The sequence below is a fragment of the Macaca nemestrina genome, chromosome 5, assembly GCF_043159975.1.
Source record: "Macaca nemestrina isolate mMacNem1 chromosome 5, mMacNem.hap1, whole genome shotgun sequence".
Taxonomy (NCBI): domain Eukaryota; kingdom Metazoa; phylum Chordata; class Mammalia; order Primates; family Cercopithecidae; genus Macaca; species Macaca nemestrina.
This window is the reverse complement of record NC_092129.1, coordinates 127,291,957-127,313,397: the sequence shown is the minus strand read 5'-3', so window position 1 is coordinate 127,313,397 and position 21,441 is coordinate 127,291,957. Positions and strand designations below refer to the sequence as shown.

General features: G+C 34.1%; 1 protein-coding gene across 3 annotated transcripts in view; it reads right to left on the bottom strand.

Annotated features, from left to right (window-relative positions):
- LOC105479546 (3-hydroxy-3-methylglutaryl-CoA lyase like 1) overlaps positions 1-21,441 on the bottom strand; it is a 159,392-nt gene that overhangs the window by 61,228 nt on the left and 76,723 nt on the right. For all 3 annotated transcript variants that reach the window (XM_011737548.2, XM_011737549.3, XM_011737550.3), the window contains 2 exons: positions 16,868-16,931; positions 13,102-13,290 (listed from right to left, as the gene is read on the bottom strand). In XM_011737548.2, the coding sequence (XP_011735850.2) occupies positions 13,102-13,290; positions 16,868-16,931 (253 nt within the window). The remainder of the gene's footprint in view (positions 1-13,101; positions 13,291-16,867; positions 16,932-21,441) is intronic.

The window sequence follows — 21,441 nt, the reverse complement described above, 5'->3', positions numbered from 1 at the left end:
AAGAGAGGCTCCTCCTTCATCCGCCCCTCTCTTACTATTTCTTCTATTTTTTACCCAGTGAACATACGAATTTCCTCAAAAAAATAGTGCTTTTATTTCCACTTCTTCATGAAGTAGTCATATCTTCCCACCTATATGAACTCACTCACCTGGAATTTGAGACAGAAATACACTTCTAATACTCTGATTCTACAATAAGACACCATGATTTTAAGTAAGCAAACAAACACTATTACCAGTTTGGCAAACATTAATATTTGTAAATCACAATTATTTTGAATTAACATGGTTTTAGGTATATCCTTAATCCTTAGGGAGTTCTGTGTCTTTTTAAAAAAGAATACAAATGGGGCAATAATGAATCAGGGTAAAATTTAAGAAGTTGCCTTCATCTCTTTATTGAAGTTACATCTTAGCAAATAAAAATAGTCTTCCTTCTTTTTAATATTTCATATTTTTAGTGGATTCAGCTGTGGGTATTCTTTTAAAATTACACTGTTGGCCCCCTTACAGTTGAAGTGGGTATTAACACTTATAACTCTAAGGTCTGTTATCTATAAAGCCTTGTATATTTTCAAAGGAAAGTGTTCCAAAATGTCTATTTAGAAAAATAAATAACATTTTCTTTCCTTTCAGAATAGAAACAGTATTCTTTTAATTTGGACCTTCAACTGAAAGCCATGGGTTTTGGTTACTGAAGCAAATGTTTCCTTTAAGAATGTTTACTGAACTGAAAACATTTTACTGAGAAATGTGAGCTTTATTTAGTTATCTGTAGTTACTGTGAGATCAAAGTAAAAGGAATCTAATTCTCAAAGCATCCTCTTCAAACCTCAACTTTTTTTACCTCAGGAAATTGATGTCATGAAAATATTTTCCATATCCCACAAGTAAAGATTCCCCCTAAGAAATTTCTCAAGGTATTCATATGCTAAATATAAATAAATTTAAACTTTTATATACAAATATAAGAATGTTACAAAAAATTTGAATGAAGGGAAGAGTGACTGATAGAACTCAAGGAAGATACAGTTCAAATCAGGAAGATAAACGAAACACATATTACAATGATCCCAATCAGAAGAAATCTATGGAATCATGGGCCTCCTATAGGAAAATAACCAAATATTTCGTTTTTATACAAATAATAACCTGAATAAATTGAAAAAATACACCAGTTTCTTAGATGGAATGACTGAATATTATCATTAAATCAATTCTTTGTAAATTATGTATTTAATATAATGGATATTTGGGGGATGTGGTTTTGAACAAATTTAGTTTAAATTCAATTAGATGAAATATATATATAAATGATCAAGACGGATTTTATTTTATTTTTTCAGATGGAGTCTCACTCGGTCATCAGGCTGGAGTGCAGTGGCATGATCACTGCAACCTCTGCCTCCTAGGTTCAAGTGATTCTCCTGCCTCAGCCTCTCGAGTAGCTGGGACTATAGGTGCCCACCACCATGCCTGGCTAATTTTTGTATTTTTAGTAGAGACGGGGTTTCACCATGTTGGCCAGGATGGTCCTGATCTCTTGACCTCATGATCCGCCCACCTTGGCCTCCCAAAGTGCTGGGATTACAGGCATGAGCCACCATGCCCAACCAAGAAGGATTTTATTAAAGGACGAAGGCATCATGTTATGTCAGATTTAAAAGGTAATACAGAGACACATTCATTAAAAGTGTGGCATTTGCACGAAATAAATAGACTAAAGAGATGGAAAGAGACAAGATGAATTGGGTTGAAATCCTGGTTCTACTGTCTTTCAAGTAGGAAACATTGGACAACTTCCCTAACCTTGCTAAGCTACAGTTTTGTCATTTTTTTAAATAAAAAAATTACAAAAATTATTTCATGGGATTGTCATGAGGACAAAATAGAATAACTCAGGTAAGACATTTTAAAAATTATTAATATCAGCTATTATTATCGCAGAATAGAAATTCCAGAGAGAGACCCAATTTAAACACAGTATGTGTCATGGATGAACATTCTGTATTAGTGGGGAAACAATGGGTTAGGTAATAAATGGATAAAAAATGTGTTTATATAGAAAATAGATTCTTATCTTGCACCTTGAATAAAAATAAAGTCCAGTTGGGTTAAATATTTTATTGTAAGAAATGAAGCCAAAGAAAAGATAGTAGTCATGTATGTCTTCTTGGAGTATGAAAGGTCTTTCTAAGCGTAACTTCAAAAGCAGAAGCCATAAAGGGATGATAATGTGGACAATCCTTGGTCCTCATCATACGTGACCCATTTATAGCATCTAACAACTCTTTCTTCTTGAAACCCTTTTTTTTAGACTCCAGGGCTCAAGACTGTCAGTTTTCTCTTACTTCATAAATCAGTATTTCTCAGTCTCCTCAAACTACTCTGATCTCTTAAGGATGTAATGTCTCGGTGCCCCATTTATCACCTTGTACAGTTTACTGGATTTAAATATGATCTAAATGCTGCTTATTATATCCTCAGTGAAGACTTTATATCCCCTCCCAATTCTTTTATATGCAACTGTCTACTCAAAAGCTCCATTTAGATGTGTAGCAGATTCCGCAAATATAACATGCCCCAAACTGAAATTCTAATCTTCGCCCGCAAATATTGTCCACTCATAGCCTTTTCCATTTTGGTTGATGGCAATTTCATCCTTCCAGTTGCTCAGGTGAACACTTGAATGTATTTGCGATCATTTTCTTTCCCTTTTAGAAACTCTACATCTAATTCATCATGAAATCCATTCAAATTTAAAAATATACTTAGAATATGCTCACCACCTCTATAGTTACCACATTTAAGCAAACCATCATTATTCGTTTCCTGGACTATTGGAATTGCATTCTTTCTAACTTGTCTCCTAATTCTTATTTTACTCCCTCCTTACAGTCTAGTCTCAACAGAGCAGTCACAATGATCCCTTTTGAAATGCAAGCTAGGACTGCTCAAAACCCTGAATTTTTTTTTTTTTCCATTTCACTCAAAGAAAAAGCCAAAGGATTTACAACAGCCTACAAGGATCCTCTCTTACTCTCTTCCTTACTCACTTATCTCCAGCCATACTGGCCACATGGTGTTTGTTGAACACACGTTAGAATCTTGACTAACTATTCCCTCAGACTGAAATGTTCTGTTCCCAGTTGTGAAGTGGAGTAATACCCTCATCTTCTCCAGTTCTTTGCTTACATCTCTTCTTAAAATTGCCTTCTCGACCATTTAGTTAATACTGAAACCTGTCCCCTTTCACCACCCCTCCAAATTTCCCATCCTCTGTGTCTTACTGCACTTTCTCTTTATTTTTGGCATAGCTTTTATCACCAATTAATATGCTCTAAACTGTACTTCTATATTAGGTGTATGTGTGTATTGGGTGGGGGGTGTTTTTTAATTATTCATACTCCCCTGCCAGAATGTGAGCTACTTGAAGACATGACAATGCTTTTCATCATGGCTATGTGCCTAGAACAGTATCTGATAGTAGTATGCATTCAAGATGTGTTTCTTAATAAATTAATAAATATAAATGTAAAACACATATGCATTAAAACACAAAAGCAAGTTTTGAAAAATAATCCTACCATATATACATACATATGTTAGACAGATACCTTAATATTTAAGAAATAATATATAAATAGCTCTTAAAATTTGTGAGAAAAAACATTTCAATACAGAGTAGACAAAGAAAAACAATTAATTTAAAAATACAAATAATCATTAAACATATGAAAGAACTGTTCGGCCCCACAAAACAAATGCAAATAGAAATTAAAGTGGCATATCAGATGCAAATCGAGTTGGCATACATTTTACATTATAATATCATCTCTAAGTGAGGTTTGCTGAATTTGGCAACATTATGTAAACCTAGTGAGTGTATAGGCTGGAAATAGCCTTTCTAAAAACCCTTGACTTACATAATATATAAAAAAACCTCTAATGATCCTATATATTCCCTGAAAATACATTCTAAGTAAGATGACTAAAATATTAGAAATAAGAATGTTCATTAAAATTATATTAAAATAACTGCTCCCAATCAAAAGTAGGATCAGTTAAATTAACATACACATTTAACATACACCCATGTAAGGGTAGGCTATGTTGGTTTTAAAAATCATGTCTGGAAAGGTTTCAGTAACAAGAATGCTAATCATAGTATATTAAGCAAAATAAACATGCACCTCATGATTCCTATAACCTGTATGCACACACATGCACAATATGTATGTGTGTGTATAGACATATAGTCTATGAATATATATGTAATACTTATATATTAATACTAATTTTACTAATTTAGCGCGTTTCTTCTGTGGTAGAATTACAAGTAACTATTTTTTGTGATTTTCCATATTTTCTAAATATTTAAAAAGTATTTTCCAATAATTATTGGAAAACAAGCCAATAAACTCCACTACAACTGCTTTGGTCAACAATAAAGTAGTAGATGTAAAATGTAGGTTTCATAGTACACACTATTTTATTTGGCAGGCAGGCCTTCCAGAAGTCTGCTTGCCCAAGAGGCTGAGATACGTCTAAAAATTATTCCCACAATATTTTGGAGGGCAGCTCTGCAGCATGTTTGTGGCCCTGTGGAAGGTGAACTCATAAAATATGGATTATTATCATTAGCAAACAGGTCTTTGCATCTGTTTTCATAAAACTGGCAACGCCTTGGAAAGGTCAATATTTTAATGACATCCACCTATTTTCCAAACTTGCATCCTTAGAGTCATCACTCACTGTCCTTCTCCCAAACCTTTATCTTTTATCACCCTCATCTTCCATGCACTCACAAACAATTCTTACTCTCACTGCTTCTGCATGGGAATAACCTCTCTCATATGATTCCTCCACCTTTTCTCCCCCCATGTCAGTTTGGGCTGCTATAACAAAGTACCATAAGCGGGGTGGTTTGTAAATAACAGAGATTTATTTTCCACAGTTCTAGAAGCTGGGAAGTCCAAGATGAAAGTGCTGGCAGACTCGGTATCTGGTGAGGGCTCGGTATCTGTCTTCACATGGCAGAAGTGGCAAATAAATTCCCTTGGGCCTCTTTTATGAGGGAACTAATTCTATTCATGAGGGGAGTCCTAATCATCTCCCAGAGGCCTCACCTCTTAATACCATCACACTGGTTGATTTAGGTTTCAGCATAAACATTTTGGAAACACAAAGATTCAGACCATAGCACCCCTCACCATTTTTCACCAGGAGCAACACTATTGCAATAGTGTTCTCTTTAGTCTCTGGGTGTCTGGTCTTCAGACCTTTTCTTATAATTTGTGTGCCTTTTATTTATTTTTATTGCTTAATTGCCCTGGTCAATCTAGAAAAAGTTTGTCAGTTTTGTTGATTTTTTTGTTTGTTTGTTTTTATATATACTTTAAGTTCTGGAGTACATGTGCAGAATGTGCAGTTTTGTTACATGGGTATACACGTGCCATGGTGGTTTGCTGCACCTATCAACCCATCACCTACGTTAGGTATTTCTCCTAATGTTATCCCTCCCCTAACCCCCTACCCCTTGACAGGCCCCGGTGTGTGATGTTCTCCTCCCTGTGTCCATGTGTTCTCATTGTTCACCTCCGACTTATGAAGAGTACATGCGGTGTTTGGTTTTCTGATCTTGTGATACTTTGCTGAGAATGATGGTTTCCAGCTTTATCCATGTCCCTGCAAAAGACACGAACTCATGCTTTTTTTTATGGCTGCAGAGTATTCCATGGTGTATATGTGCCACATTTTCTTAATCCAGTCTATCATTGATCTTTACAGTACCCAGAATCATAACAGTCCATCTTCTAAATAAAATTTAGATTAAGTTCTCTAACACAAAGCATTAATCAAATGATCCCTGATTAAAAACTTCCAGTAGCTGTCTACTGTCTTCAGTATAAAAATTTAAAAAAATAATACAAAAGACAAAAACAAGAAATACTTCGTCCCAGGTTTGCTTCCACGCATCTCCCCTGGGTTATTATGACACTTTAAGTTTGTCTCTGCTCCTACTGGAAACTCTCCAAGGTCAGTAACCTGAGCTTACTCTTGTATGTATTCTTCCTAATACTAGACCACTTTACTCTTTGAATTAGATATATGCATATATACACACACACAAACAAACATACACTCGTATATAAGGTAAACAAACTGTTAAGCAGAATAGAAAATTTTTCAATACAGTGGATGAAAATGTATAACATAATTTTGGGCTAGGAGGACAGAGGGTACTATGATTTTTACATTTCTTGGGAAATCTGTTAAAAGTTCCATTAGAAAAAGACACAATTTTTATAAAACAGTATTACTTAACCTGAAAAGTCTTTAGTAGAAGTATGTAGCCATGCATGATTCTTATAGTTAATCATATTTACACATTTTTTAAAGGTAAGTCAGTACAACAAATTTAGAATGTGGATAAATGCAACTTGACTTCTTGACTATGCAATTTGACATGATTTTCACATTTTATTTGATAGATTAAAAAATTATTGAGGAAAAGGATGGTGCTTCATCATGCTTTTTTTAAGTTAACCAGTTTGCCTCACAGCAGAGAGCCTGTCACACAGAAGATAACCAATAAACAGTTTTTTGGTTAAATTAGTATTTTTAAATAATTCATAAAATAATTTTAAATGGTCATAATTGATGGAAATAACTTATATTGTATATTATGCTATCTATTGAAGAGAGATTTATAAGTAAATGGAAAAAAAACTTTGTCGCTTCTAGAAGAGGGTTCCAACTGTTTGACTTAAAATTATTAAATTCTCCACATCCTACATTCCATTGGCTTTCATTATTTAACCTAACGTTCACTGATACTATTAAATAAGTCTGGTATTCTAAACTGAGAAGTAATTTTATAAGAATGAGCCACTGTGAAATAACAATATATATTACTTCTATTTAGTCTAAACCCAGAGTTAGAAACATTTTGGCAATATATGAGAAAGTTGTTCAACTAATAAAGCTAAGAGATTCCTGAATTTGAGCTGTTGGAGTTATAAGTGCTTCTAATTGTGTGTGTTGGGGGTGGTGTGTCTAAGGGCTGGGCATATAACCATTAACTGGTTATATTACATTAAGCTAAAAAAACAGTCATGTGATAATAGTTTATGTTCAACACAACACTGGCCAATTCAAACCAATGTTCCAAAGGAAAAGTCTGTGTTACATTATATTCAGGGGCATGAATGTATGTGCATAAAATTTCCTTGTAAATATGAATTTTCAAGTGAGAAAAATTTGAAAATAAAGAAACGTGAAAAGAAATTTAAGAAGCTTAATGTGTTTTATGCAAACATCATGGCATAACAACAAAACTTCCAAATTAAGGCCATATGTGTTAAGAAATATGTGACAAGTATTTGGTTAAAAACAACATATTGAAAACAAAATTAATAAGATGAGACATTTACAGAATGGGTAAGAGGTGATCAAAAAGATAGTGAGTTTTGAAATTTCCATCTCTTATGCCAAGGGAAGAATCATATCATTTTCTGGACTCAATCCTTACTATACTATAAAAGCCAAATTTAAGCCCCCAAAAGAAGAAAGATTAGACTGAGAAGAAACTAATAATAGTATTAATAGATAAGGCTTTCTTTTCTTGAAGGTGATAACACAAGAAAATCATTTTAAAATTAAGAATGTCTATTTTTTAAAAGGTAAAAATTAACCAGAATGAGCTGTACTGATTTTAAACTTGCATTATTATGTCTGAAGAAAATAACAGCTGAAACCTAGGATTAATGTCATACTAGGTGCAATTAGTGATAAAAACAAAGAAACATCCATATCTTTAATTTTTGGAATTACTATAATCACACTAATTAATGAAAATTGCCAACAAAAGCAAGTATTTTGATTAACTATATTTGTTTTGAATCTAAGAAATTTTCATGAAAAGGGTATGAGCATATACTTTGATTTATCTTCTAGTGTAACAGAATTCTTTTGCATATGAGGAAATGCAATTATCCCAATATTGTATTCTGTAGATAGTGGAAAAGTCAGTGAAAAAATAGAAGTACCCGTTAGGAGGACACTGGAGAATTTTAAGAATATGAAGCAGAAAACCACAACACTTGGCCTCATGGAAAGTGAAAAGCTACCAGGCATATTCTCCATCCTGTAATCTCTCAGTTTCATGAGCCTCGACTTTACTTCTCTGTGTATATCTGAACTCCAGGACTCTGCCTATGACCTTTTCAGCCTCTGGATCCCAAAAAAGATGTTCTAACTGTCAGACATGTGTTAAAGAGTTTCTTTGGTCCAATGAGCTGTGACTTGTGGGAATGGAGATCACAATGTATGTTATTCCCTATGCTTACCCTTTTATCCTTTACCCTTTACCCTTACCCAATTAATTTACCAATGTAAATTAATTGTGCTGATGTTAAGTGTGGAAACAATGATTTACAAACAACAACAACAAACAAAAAATTGTTAAACTGTGATTAAAAAGAAAATCAACAAACAAAAAACCCTTCTACTGATGAACCCAGTGTTCATTCTTTTTTACTTATCTGACTCAGGAAACACTTGACAATCAATTTTTCTACTACTTGTCCATTTGGTCAGCATGGATGAAGTGCTGTGCGAGTGGCAGGGTGGGTTTAGATATGTTTACTTTCTTGGTGAGCTTCAAGTTTATGATCTAAGTATAGTCTGTTGCACGAAGATTAACCACTTTCATTTTTAGCTTATTAGAGTAGAATCAGAACTTTTATATGTGTTATTTTTAAATGTTGATTAACTGAATGTCAGTTTAAAATTTCCTGTAGCTCAGAAACAGCTTTTTCCAACTATCCATTATACCTGTGGATATCTAGAAATAGATAAAGATGATATTATCCCTAAAGACAAAAACTAATTGATCACCTATTGCCAAAATCAGAGAGATGCTTATATTAATAAAAAGATGTTGGAGATGAACTAAAACTAATAAAAGTATTAGAAGGTTTGCCCATTTTTTACCACTGATATAAACAATCCAACCACTTGTAAAAATACATATAAAGGCACTTTGTTCATCTTTGTTCATTCAGACTTCTGTGGCTTAGGAACCTTGGTTATACACACTTGAAAATCCAACAGTCCAACCATGTGTACTGTTATCAAGGCATCATTCTAGAAATTCTGTATCTCATCTCAGTTTTGCACAACTCAGGGAAGTAGACATCATATATCCATTCTTACAAATATAGAACTGAGAAACAAAGAGGTTTATCTGGCTAGTAATGGGAATTTTTAAAATTTCTTCTTGAGAAACTAAAAAACATTCTCTGAAGAAAGACTTGCTATTTGGTGGCTTTTAAACATGGTTTGTTAAGAGTCAATCTAAAAACTGAAAGCTTTTCATGTAAAAATTAGGTAAACAATTTGGTTTTTCTAAAAGAGAATAGTAAGCATATGAAAAACATTATGAGAAAAGGCATATTAAAATTTATTAAGTTTAAGAGAAAAAAGGGCACATAGTACTTCTTCAGAAGAAATCCAAATATTGCCTGTTCTTTGTCTTTGTGCTACCAATCAATGTGTAGCTGTTATTTCAGTATCGGATCTCATTTGTTTCCTCATTTCAGTGGAGAAAAATAGAGGCTGAGAAATTAATTAGATTAAACAGTTTGTTAACTGGCCTTTAACTTTACTTAGGTACTTGGCAGAAGGGTGAAGCTAAATTTTTACATTAAAAATTAAGAAAGTATATTGGGCCACATCCATTTCTTCCGTGACTAAAATTGCTGTACGTTTTGGCACCTCATTTTCTTGCTTTTTTGGTTTTGAGGGATTATAAATATCCCACACTGGAATCGACATGCTCAGAATAATTCCTCTATATTAAATAATATGATAATTATTCTTGAATTCCATACAACCATCTCTGGTCCCATAAATCATATATTTAAGTAATTTTAAAAAAACAATAAAACCCAGGAACCCAAGAAAGATCCCTCAGATCCCTCGACTACACTATTAGTGTGTGCTTTCCAGACTGAGGGGGACGTTCCATTTATAACTTTCATTTGTTTCCTGTCATTGTGGCCAAGTTTCCACTTATTACATGTCTGCTTGTCTTAATATTAACTTCCAGTCTGAAGCGCTGTAAACTGCTTCTCCACCCCTAAATTAAAGCAAATGATATCTAGTCCATATCCACCAACAATCTTACTAGAAGCCACTTCAAAGATTCCATTTTTAAAAAATGAAGTATGGCCTCTGCTTCCTAAAGCCAAGGTTAGCCCCGTTCATAATGAAGTTAGATTTTCCCTGATTCTCCTTCTATTCAAACACTGACAGTTTCCTTCAATATATTTTCTTCTTCTCCTCTAAAGTTAAACCTGCTCATTGTGTTTTTATTGTTGTTGGAAGAGGGGTGAGAAGAGAGCACTGGCGAATACCTCACTCGGCGTCACTCAGGACCAGTCCACATGTGTGTTTGCAGTGACATTCCAGTACCACATGTGGCTGTCTTTCATAAACATAAACGTTTCAAAACATTTGAACACTGTCTCAGTTACATACAGTTTCAAGAAAGCGGTTGTGTATATATCTTTCTTATGATGTCAATGCGGTATCGAACTCTATGCCCGCTGATGGCGGAATAGACAGAAAGCTCTACATCTCTGCTTTTTGACCATTTTCTCAATCACTCATTTATAGTAGCTTCTCTGGCCTTATATCAATGTTGCTTATTATGCAAGCCACTTTTACTCTCTTATCCATGTGTTTACACTGTGGCTATAAATTAAGCTCTGGGGCAATGTAACACAGAGTATACTAATGCTTTCCAAGGCCCCTTCTCCCCTTCTGCCCCAGCGTCCCATGGACACAATAGAGCTTCTGCCCGTGCTAGGAAAACAGAAAACACAGATCCTCAGATCCTGACACTTAGACATTCTTTTATCACAGGAGCCACAGAGGGGTACAGTATCAATCTCTCCCCCGCACACACACATGCACGTGTGCACAAGACACACAGATCTCAAATAGTTTAGTGTAAGCTGAAGATCTGTTCCTTAAAAATATATATTCATATATAAATATATAATACATATATGCATATAATATATACATATATAATATATATTAATCTATATTTTATAAGAATATTCTTCTGGCACCTGCAGTGCTACTAACCCATAGGCATTTGAAAATAACTCATCTGCTTAGGTCTTTCCAGTTCTGCAGGTATGTGAACTTGAACCCTAAACTCACATGAAGGTCTACAAAACATTGTGTAGTATAAAGAGATACGTCCTATTTCTCCTCTACTCATAGCCGAGGCCATGAGACTTGAACATGCTTGCTCTCTCCCTTTATGCGGTGGATCTTTTGCTGATTCACCCTTTGACTAGGGGTGTGGTCTTTTGGGGAGTTCTGCCCTTACATATGTTCTCATTCATGTTCCTCATCTGCTTGGGCCCAAGATTGTTTCTTGTCCTCTGTATGGCTGTTATAAGATGGAAAAATGGACCAGAATTTCAGTCCAAATCTCTCAGAAAATAGAGACAATGCAGTTCAACTAATATGGCAAATTTCATAAACCTTAATTTATCTGAATACATTAGTCTTCTTTTAGTTACTAGGACATAATCCTCTCCTTCCCCAAGGACTTTTGCTCAAATGATATTTCATCAGCTTAAAACATTCTTTTCACACACGTACACACACACACAACACATACACACCATTTTAGGATTCGTTCCTTCTCATTCTTTAGATATGATTTCAACAATTGCTTCTTCAGATAGGCCTTCCTTAACCATTCAAACTGCATTGGGGTAGCAGCAATGTTTTCTTACTTGGACATTTTCAAGAGGCAGATATAGTTCAGAAGCAGAAGTTTGAGGTCCCATATCTTGTTCTATAGCCCTTTATCCTGAAGAGCTCAACTGTCATTCATTCTATAATAAGTATGCTACACAAATAAGTGATTACTCAAAGTATTAAAACATAGAAGATATATTCATACAGAGAAATGAGAGGGGGAGAGAGAGAGCCCTTCAGAAACACTTAATAACTTCCAGTTGCAGCTGAACACAGGATCCTGAAGTGCTGTCTAGTTTTCTATTGTTTCAGAAACTAGAATACGTAGGGAAGGAAAATTGTAAAAATTCCTATGCCCCAAAGACCATGAAATAATATTTTCTCTTTTCTCTGATTCAATAGAACGTTCCTTTCTTGCTTCCAGACGATAAATAAGGATTTGTACACATATGTTACAAAGTCAAAATAAGCCCTTGTGGAACTTGATATCCCCATTGTTTTTTAACTTCTGCCAACCAACTGTATACTTTAGGATTGTGATATTAAGCTTTACATATTGGTATTCAGCCTCCAACCAGAAAACTTTTATATAGTCTTATCTTTAGTTGTCAAAATCTTGGGTTCTGAGAATATCAAACAAATCATTTTTAGCGGCATTTAAGAACCTGACATTAATTTTAAAATAATACTATTTTAATGCCACTTCTATCTATTCTTTCAAACGAATACATTTAAAATAACACAGAATGTAATAAGCAATTCGTAGTCTTCCCACTTTCCAGATCTTTTCACTTTATCATATAATGAAATATACTTGATTAAAAGACATAAGTTCTGTCTAAAGTAAGCTTGCCAACATCAGGAAAACATTTTAAGCAAAATATACTATATTTCAGCACCATATCTTCCCATCAGAGAGCATGAAATCACCAAAGCATTAGTTTCATGATTATGATAGTCTACTATTTTTATGTTTTGCACTGCTTAAACTGCCATCGTATTTCAGTCTATTAAATGTTACGGTTGACAGAATATGGGAAGAGAAGCAGACATAACTCTGCTAAGATTAATACTTTTCAAAAGAACAGATTACAGATTTTATCAAATCAAATTAATAAGAGATCTTCATTGCCCTAAAAAAATGTGAGATTTACAAATATTTCCCAAGTACCTGTCATGTGAAGACACTGGTTAAAATTATATTCATAATATTTTATAAAAATTGTAACAATACAACTCTCGGTATGTTTATATTACAGATAAAGATGAACACCCTATGCACACACATAACACACAAAGAATACAAAATACCTGAAGGGCCGTAAGGATATTTGCTAAGGCTTGTCCGTAGGTGTCATGACAGTGAACAGCAAGAGCACCCAGTGGGATTTCTTTCATCACACTTTCCAACATTCTTTTCATACTTCCTGGAGTTCCCACTCCAATTGTGTCTCCTAGAGAGATCTCATAACAACCCATGCTGTACAATCTCTTAGACACCTGTTGATAAAGGTGAAGTGCTAGTAAAATAATGGAAATGAAGAGACTCAAACCCTCCTGTGCCACAAATAACATCATCTAAAGGTAAAAAATTACAACTAAGACCAGTAATGTCCATGAAAAATATATAATGTATTTTCTGGTCCTCTTTTTTTGCTTATTCTAAACATTATATAAGACTTTGATATTGCTGAAATTGTCTTTTTCTTGTATTCAAGTTTGCCTTAGAGTCATATCTACCTTATCTTTTTATCCAGCTATTTGTTCCACTATGAAATTACAAGCTACAATGGCAATTATGACAGGCGTATGTTTCTCAACACTATAATCAAACCAAAGCATTACAGATTTACTTTGGAAGTAGTATTTCTCAAGCTATTAATTTAGGGGTCAAAAGATATCTATATAGCTGACCCTTAAACTCCACAAGTTTGAACTCTGGATCCACTTGTAAATGATTTTTTTTTTTAAATAACCATATTAAATTTTTTTCGGAGATTTTCAACGATTTGAAAAAACTTGCAGACAAATCCCATAGTATAGAAATGTCAAAAAAAGAAAAAGGTATGTCATGAATATATAAAATATATATTAATACTAATAGATTTTTCTCATTTACTATAAAATAATACAAATGTATTTTTAAAAGTTGAAATTTATCAAAACTCATACACACAGACTGTAGATACTGTCATTCTCATTTAAGAGAAATGTACATGTAATTCAATACTAAATCGTAACAGCATAAAATTAATTGTGGTACATACTGTATTACTGTAATAATTTTGTAGCCACCTACTAGTGCTATTCCAGTGAGCTCAAAATCCTGGTGATGCTAATCATCTCTGTATGAACAGTTCATCTCTCCAGTAAATTGCATATCATAGTACAATGTGATCTCTTGCAGTTCTTATGTGTTTTTCATTATGTTTAGTGCAATATCATAAACCTTAACACCATGAAACTCACAAGAAGTGCAACTAGTGATGCTGGAAGTGCTCCCAAGAAGCAGAAAAAAGTCATGACATAAGAGAAAGCTGAATTGCTGAGTATGCACCATAGATTGAGGTCTCCAGCTACATTTGCCCACCGTTTCAAGATAGTGAAAATCAAAATATGTGTTAATTGGTGGGTTACATTATATACATTATATTATATACATTAATATAATATATACATTACTATAAGGCTCCCACTCAACAGTAATCTATTAGTAGTTAAATTTTGGGGAGCAAAAGTTATATCTAGATTTTTGACTGTGCGTGTGGAGTGTGGGGTCCCTAACCTCCAAATTGTTCAAGGATCAACTATATTAAGTTCAGCTCTTTAAGTAGCTTTGCAACTGATAGAGTCATTTAATATTTCTGGCCTAATTTTTCTGGCTCATAAATATATATACTTTGAGGCAAATTGCAAGATCTCTTCAAGCTGAATAATGTTACTTTCAAAGAGCAAGATGAATGCATAAAGGCAGCATGGTATTTTGACAAAGACATGGGTTTGGGAATCAGAGAAACCTGAATTTAAATCTCAGCTCCCACTCATCCTACTCATATGACACTGGGCATAAGGTTAGCGTACTTAAGCCTCAATCCCTAATCTGTAGAATAAGACAACAAAACACCTTCTTTTAGCATATTTTCTAAGCCTTGGTTACTTGTTCTTAAAAAAAAAAAAGATAGAAACAATTTTAATAATGACGTGTTTGGTTGTAAAAGTGAAATGAGAATGTATAAAAGTCATTTGATACACAATCTGGCACATGATACTGATTCATTCATTCATTTCATATGTATTTCTTCAATGCCTATTTTATGGCAAGCACTGTGCTAGTCCCAGGATATAATGGGGAAATTAATACTGACATGGCTCATATTAATACAGATCCTTAAGTCAAGTGAGGATAGATCTTAGTCAACCCTACTGAGGAATAAATAAATACTCACAAAAATAAGAATTTTCAAACAAAGAAACGATTCTAACCTATGTGACAACTTGAAATAAAGTAAGCTTTATTATAAAGTGCTTACTAACTTGAAGAGGGTGAGAAGGAAGGATCTGAGAACAATGTACTAGGAAGAATATCAAATGCAAATGTTAATGGCTTCCAGGCAGCTGACATATAAAATGCAAAGAACATTCCAGGTAGGGAAAAAGATAAATGCAAAGGACAGTGTAATGAGAAAGCAAAAACTGAGGAGGAAGACAATGAGGGGAAGGACCAAACTGTGAACAGAGTAATCATAGTTTGAAGTAGTAATTTCAGAGAGAAGAGAGTGAGTTAAGCACAAAATGTATTAGAATCACACAAAAGGCCCCTTTAAGGTTGCTGGCCCTGAATTATTCCTGTTACATGACTCTGCAGTAGCACCTTAGGCATTCGGGTACAGAAACGGAGATCCTCACCCAAGGTGTGTGTGGTTCACTCCTATGTGGTGCATAGCAAAAGGAAGAAAGCAAGTCTGCTGGTAAGCAAAGGTGGATCAAGGTTTTGTGGGGCCAGCCTGAAGTCATACCCTTTGGAGGTATTCTTTAAAAAAAATATATATATATATACATACACACACACACACACACACACACACACAAAATTGTGAATGCAAATTAATGTCAGAGCCTTGGAAGGGTCCCATGCAAGTGAAAATCTACAAAATATGAATGGTGTTATTTTATAGGATACGTGCCTCTGTGTGCAAGGATCTTGTGTAAATAATGATAAAAGGATAGCTTTCATTTGAAAAATCTGTAGTAGATTCCAAAAGTTCAAATGAAAGCACAAAAGAGGAATGGCTTTAGTTAGCTAAACTGAAAGTTTATCCTGCATAAATTTGGATTTTCTTATAAGGCCATCTTCACTGCTTTGGTGCCAAATTTTTGACAAATTACTAAACTTGTCAAAATTAACCTTAAAAACAAGTCTACATTAATGTACTTTATATACAAATAAATGTCTGAGACAATCTAATATAATCTCAAAGACAGTGCATTTTGTACTCATTGGTATAAATAAATAATAAAGGACAGGAAGAAAATAAACTTCAGTAATCAGGGCCTTAATGACTATAATCTATTGTTTTAAAATTTTTCTGGAATAATAGCAACTTAATCACAGCAGTAAGACCTACAGGATCACAAAAGGATAAAAACACAAAAGTGGTGTATACTCTGATATAACAGGCCAAAGTATGCAAGAGAAAAATAGGGATGCTACCTAAGCAACCAAGGCAAAGTTTAAGGGTTTCTCCACAAACTGCCCTGACATTCTGATGGAGATTGCAAAGGCCACTCACTAGGTTATAACCACAAAAAAACAAAATAGATACTTTCGTCCCTTCCACCTTTGAGCACCCAAATTGTAGGACTCAACTGTCCCTTAATGTTGAAAAGTTATAGCCAATGTACAGGACTTCAGTGTTAAAATGAAACTATTAGTTAAGTGATGAAATATGTCTTCAGGGCTCATCTCTTAATCTATGACTTCATGCTATGCAGATTCAGTAAACAGTAAGAAACTCCACTTTTAAAAATAATATATATCATGTTACCATAAACCAAAAAAGCTGGAGATGTAGCTTACTTCTGTCACTTTTTGCGGTGTAATAATTCCTTCATATGGACAGCCCAGAGCACAAGACACATACCTAGATTAAAAATAGAGCCTTATAAATATGCATATGGTAAATAAGCCATTTCCATTTTATAAAAAGAATTAGTCAAAACTGCATCAGGAAAATTTATTTTGTACTATTGCTTTATTATTATTTTATCCTTAGACCAAACCAAATAAAGTTTGAAGCATTTTCAATCAACTCACATTTTTATCTTTCTATAATAATTACAATTTGATACATGTATTCGATGACAGATGGGAATAATTAGTAAGTGATTATCTGGTAAAGTTATTCATACCATGGCAACATATTAACATTCAAAGCAGAAAATACTAGTGAAATATATGGTTTTATTTAAATAATTACATACACCCAACTGTTAAATATCCAGGTCTTTGGAAACATACAGGGAGACCACGTAGAAGACTAACTGAATTTTTCTTCTTACCCCCATCTGGATATTTTGGCCTCATTTAGATACAGTTATTAATCATCCAAAGGTCCTGGAACTGGGCATAGCCTCAGAGTTCATTTTTTCTCCCTCTTTCATGGGTTTACCTAAATCATTCCAAACAGAAGAGTGTCTAATGTGTTTAGAAGGCTCAGAATAAAGATATTCCATAAGCTTCTTTGGTAACTCATTCTAATATAAAAAGTCAAGCTTTTCCTGCAAAGACAAAGATCCATTTCAATCTTAAATAATTAAGCTTTAGGAAAAGCCTGCTTTAGCTATTTCCAGCTCAACATCAATATCATTTTATTAAACTTACTTCAGAGATGTTTACAATTCTTGTATTGAAATAATGCATAATGAGTATGATATTTAGGAATGAATGAAGCAAGCTACATAAAAGATAGAAGGATGGTGGGAAATGAGGCTGGAGATCGAATACAGGGGCTACAATATGAAAGGGTTTAGAAAGCAAAGCCTTTGAATGCCATTCCAAGTTGTCTGGACTTTGAGATCACTCAAAATTGTTTTGAGGCACTGAAAATTATTAGGTAAGGTAGTGGCAAGATCAGATTTCTTTCCCAGAAATATAACTCTGTGGGGGCAGTGGAAGCAGATGCCGGAGAAAAGGTAGAGGCAAAAACACAAGATAATATCCTATTTCCTTAATTCTAATATGCTATTGATTGGAAGATGCACTATGAAATTCCTAACAGTCTTTGGAGTAGAAAAATAAAATACATATTCAATGATTCAGTACATAGCCATTGATTCTAAGATGTAACCAAATTAGGTTACAGAAATTATGGAAGTGTTAAAATGTCAATTAAAATATGTTTTAGTATTAAGTAGTTTTATAAGCCATTCAAGCAGTTATGAGGGATAGGAAAGGATAAAAGGGGATAAATTCAAGTAAAATTTGAAAGTTATGCTGAACAGGAAGCTCATCCCTCTGCTATTTCAATCACTATAATCTAAGTTTATGCTTTAGATAATCTGTAAATTTAATCAAGATGTGTGAAAATAAAATGTTCTTAAATGAACATAACACTGGAGAAGGTGGCTAAGGATGGAAAAGGAGAAAAAGTTTTAATACAAATGTAATGATTACAATAACATGCTAATATATAAATACATTGATTTTTGAATCCAAAGCATCTAGATGTGAGTAAATGGAAAATCCTAGCTATTTATTTACATGTTCTCCTTCTAAATGTGAAAAACAAAATAAAACAAATGCAAAACAAAACAAACCTCTCCTGCATTTCCAAATTATTATTTGGCCACAGCTACCACTTTATTGACAGAACCTTAACTTTCTATGTGGGCATTTTTATTTATTCACACTTTCCCTCCAGGACATTTCCATGCCTCTGTCTCTGCGATCTTCACACTCTGTTGCATTTCATGTTCATATGCTCTTCCCTATCTTGTGAGGGAACGCTGCTTGGATCTAGTCACACATGGGACTACTTTCTCCAAAGCTAAAGTAATGGTTCTCAATTATGTTCCCTTAACTGTATACTTTAACATTCTAAAGCAGAGGTTGGTACACTAAGGCCCAGAGACCAAATTCAGCCTATCACTCTTTTACAAATAACATTGTATTAGAATACAGCCACGCCCATCTGTTTACATACTTATCTATGGCTGCTTTTACACTACAGCAGAGTTGAGCAGTTGCAACAGAAATCATCTGACCTACAACACCTAAAATGTTATTATCTGGAACTTTACAGAAAAAGTTTGCCAACCCTTTCTAAAGAAGTCAAGCTACTTTTCCTGAGTGAGAAAAGGCCTCTACTGTCATGAATATGAACTGAATTCTCTTCTTTAACAAGTGGCCAAGGCCAGCTTCTGGACTTCTGCTCTTCTCTAACAATCTATTACAGTGGTTCTCAACCTTGCCTGCACAGAATCACCTTGGTGCTTTAAAAAAGACCAACACTGATGCTTAGGATATGTTCCAAAACATTTAAACCAGAAACCTAGGGAATGAAATCCAACCACCAATATATTCTTTTATATAATTTTTAAAGTTCTATTATACTGCCAACATCAAAAATCACTCAACTATTAGCAATACTGCATCACCTGGATTACCATACTGATTCCTTTGTGTAAAAAGGTATATTACATGGATCTGACAGCATCTAACTAATCTCAGGAATTTCCTCACTAATATGCCATAATATTTTTGTTCAGCTTTGATTGCCTGGTGGTTAAGTTTTACCCAGACCCATTCCAAAGAATTTCTACTTTTCTGAAGCTGCAAACTCCTATTGCTCCATTTATTTTTTTCATCTTATCCCTTACTTCTGGTTCAATGTTTTTGACTTAACTGAATACTTTAGTAGTTCTTTCAGCAAGAGTCTGAATGGTAGATGTTGCAGACTGTTTCGTCAGCAAATGGTTTTATTTCATCTTCATTCTTGAACAATAGTTTGACTAGGTATAAAATTCTATGTTGACAGTTATCTTGGCACATTGAATATATTATTTTATTGTCTCCGGTCTCAGTTATTGCTGATAGGAATTTTACTGTCAAGCTAATTCTTTTATGGTAATCTATTTTTTTCTCTACTGTTTTTGGGATTATCTGTTTCTATCTTATCTGCATTTTACTATTAGCTATCTCAGGATTTGCTATACTTCTTCAATATTAACATTAGTGCTTTTCCTAATTTCTAGAAAATTCTCAAGGTACTACCTTTTCAAACGTATTTCTCATATCTATTTTCTCTGTTTACTCCATATGGAAATTCTATTAGGCATTGTCTACTAACCTCACTTTTACAATTTCTATTAATTTATTTTTCTGGGCTTCATTCTTACAATTTTCTCAAATCCTAATTGCAGGCTAAGCTGCACTTAATCTGCTGTTCCCTTTGGTTACATGTAATCTGCTGTTCAATTAATCCATTCGCTTTTGTCTTTTAATGAATATATTTCCACTTATAGATAATGTTTCGTTTTGTCAAATGCTAATTTTGTTTTCTGTAAAGATCTGTTCTTATGGTCTTCCTTTGCCTCTATGAACATTTCACTTGGTTAATTTATAATCATTTTCAGGTTGTTCTGTTACCTTCTGTTCTGCTATAGTTTTTTTTTTTTTTTCTGTTGTCTCCTGTGTTTGTTTTCCTTGTCTTAAGTTAGCTTGTTTTCTCATGTGCTTTATAGTTTTTATTGTGAATGCCTTTTCATGGTAATTTTAGTTTCTGTAGGAATTCTATGAGCATCTTGAATTATTTAAATGATCCTATCAAAAGAATCTGCTTTCTGCCCTTACGCTTGGAATTTATCAATTCTTGAACAAATTTCTACCTTAATTTCTCAATTTGGGTTTCCACAATACTCATGTGTCACAAATCCACAACCCATAAAAATAGCTGGCATGAATCTCAATGACTGTGCATTGGCAAGGAGGTGCTGCCAGACTCCAAGATATAGTTCCAAATTCATACCTTAGCAGAACATCGAATTTTTCTCATGTAGATATTAAAATCCCATTACCACACTACTAGGTACTCTTTCTGGGATAGATACCCCCATATGCTTCTGTGGTATCAGCCTACATGATTACCACATTTTCATTGATGAAACCTGAGACTTTTTTTTTCTGAGCTAGGTGATATGTTTTAAAAGTTATAAATTTTCTGTGTGTGTAATGAGAATGGAAAAGGGGGTCTATGGATTAGCTAAGTCCTCCATAGTCCCTCTCGCTCACCATTATGCCCATAACCCCAGGATCAACCCCAGAGTTCCTCATGTATATTACAAGCTTGATGCATTCACATAGCATATTTAGTTAAACATGTCTGAAGTGGTCATCGTCCTTATTTCTCTCACATAAACCTGTTTCCCCTGCATTTGCCATTAAAAAAAATTACATAGTTATTCTCAGGGTCAGTCCTGCTAAGTCACTTGATGGTCACCTTTGTGAACTTATTCCATAACCAAAGGTTAGCTGATTCCTCCCCTCTAGCCTCTGCGGCATTTAGCCTCTGCCAGCAGCAGCTTGAGTGTACAGAACCATTCCCAAGAACCCTCTCCTAAGTGCTCTCCTTGTTTCTAGTCCCATGTCTCTCC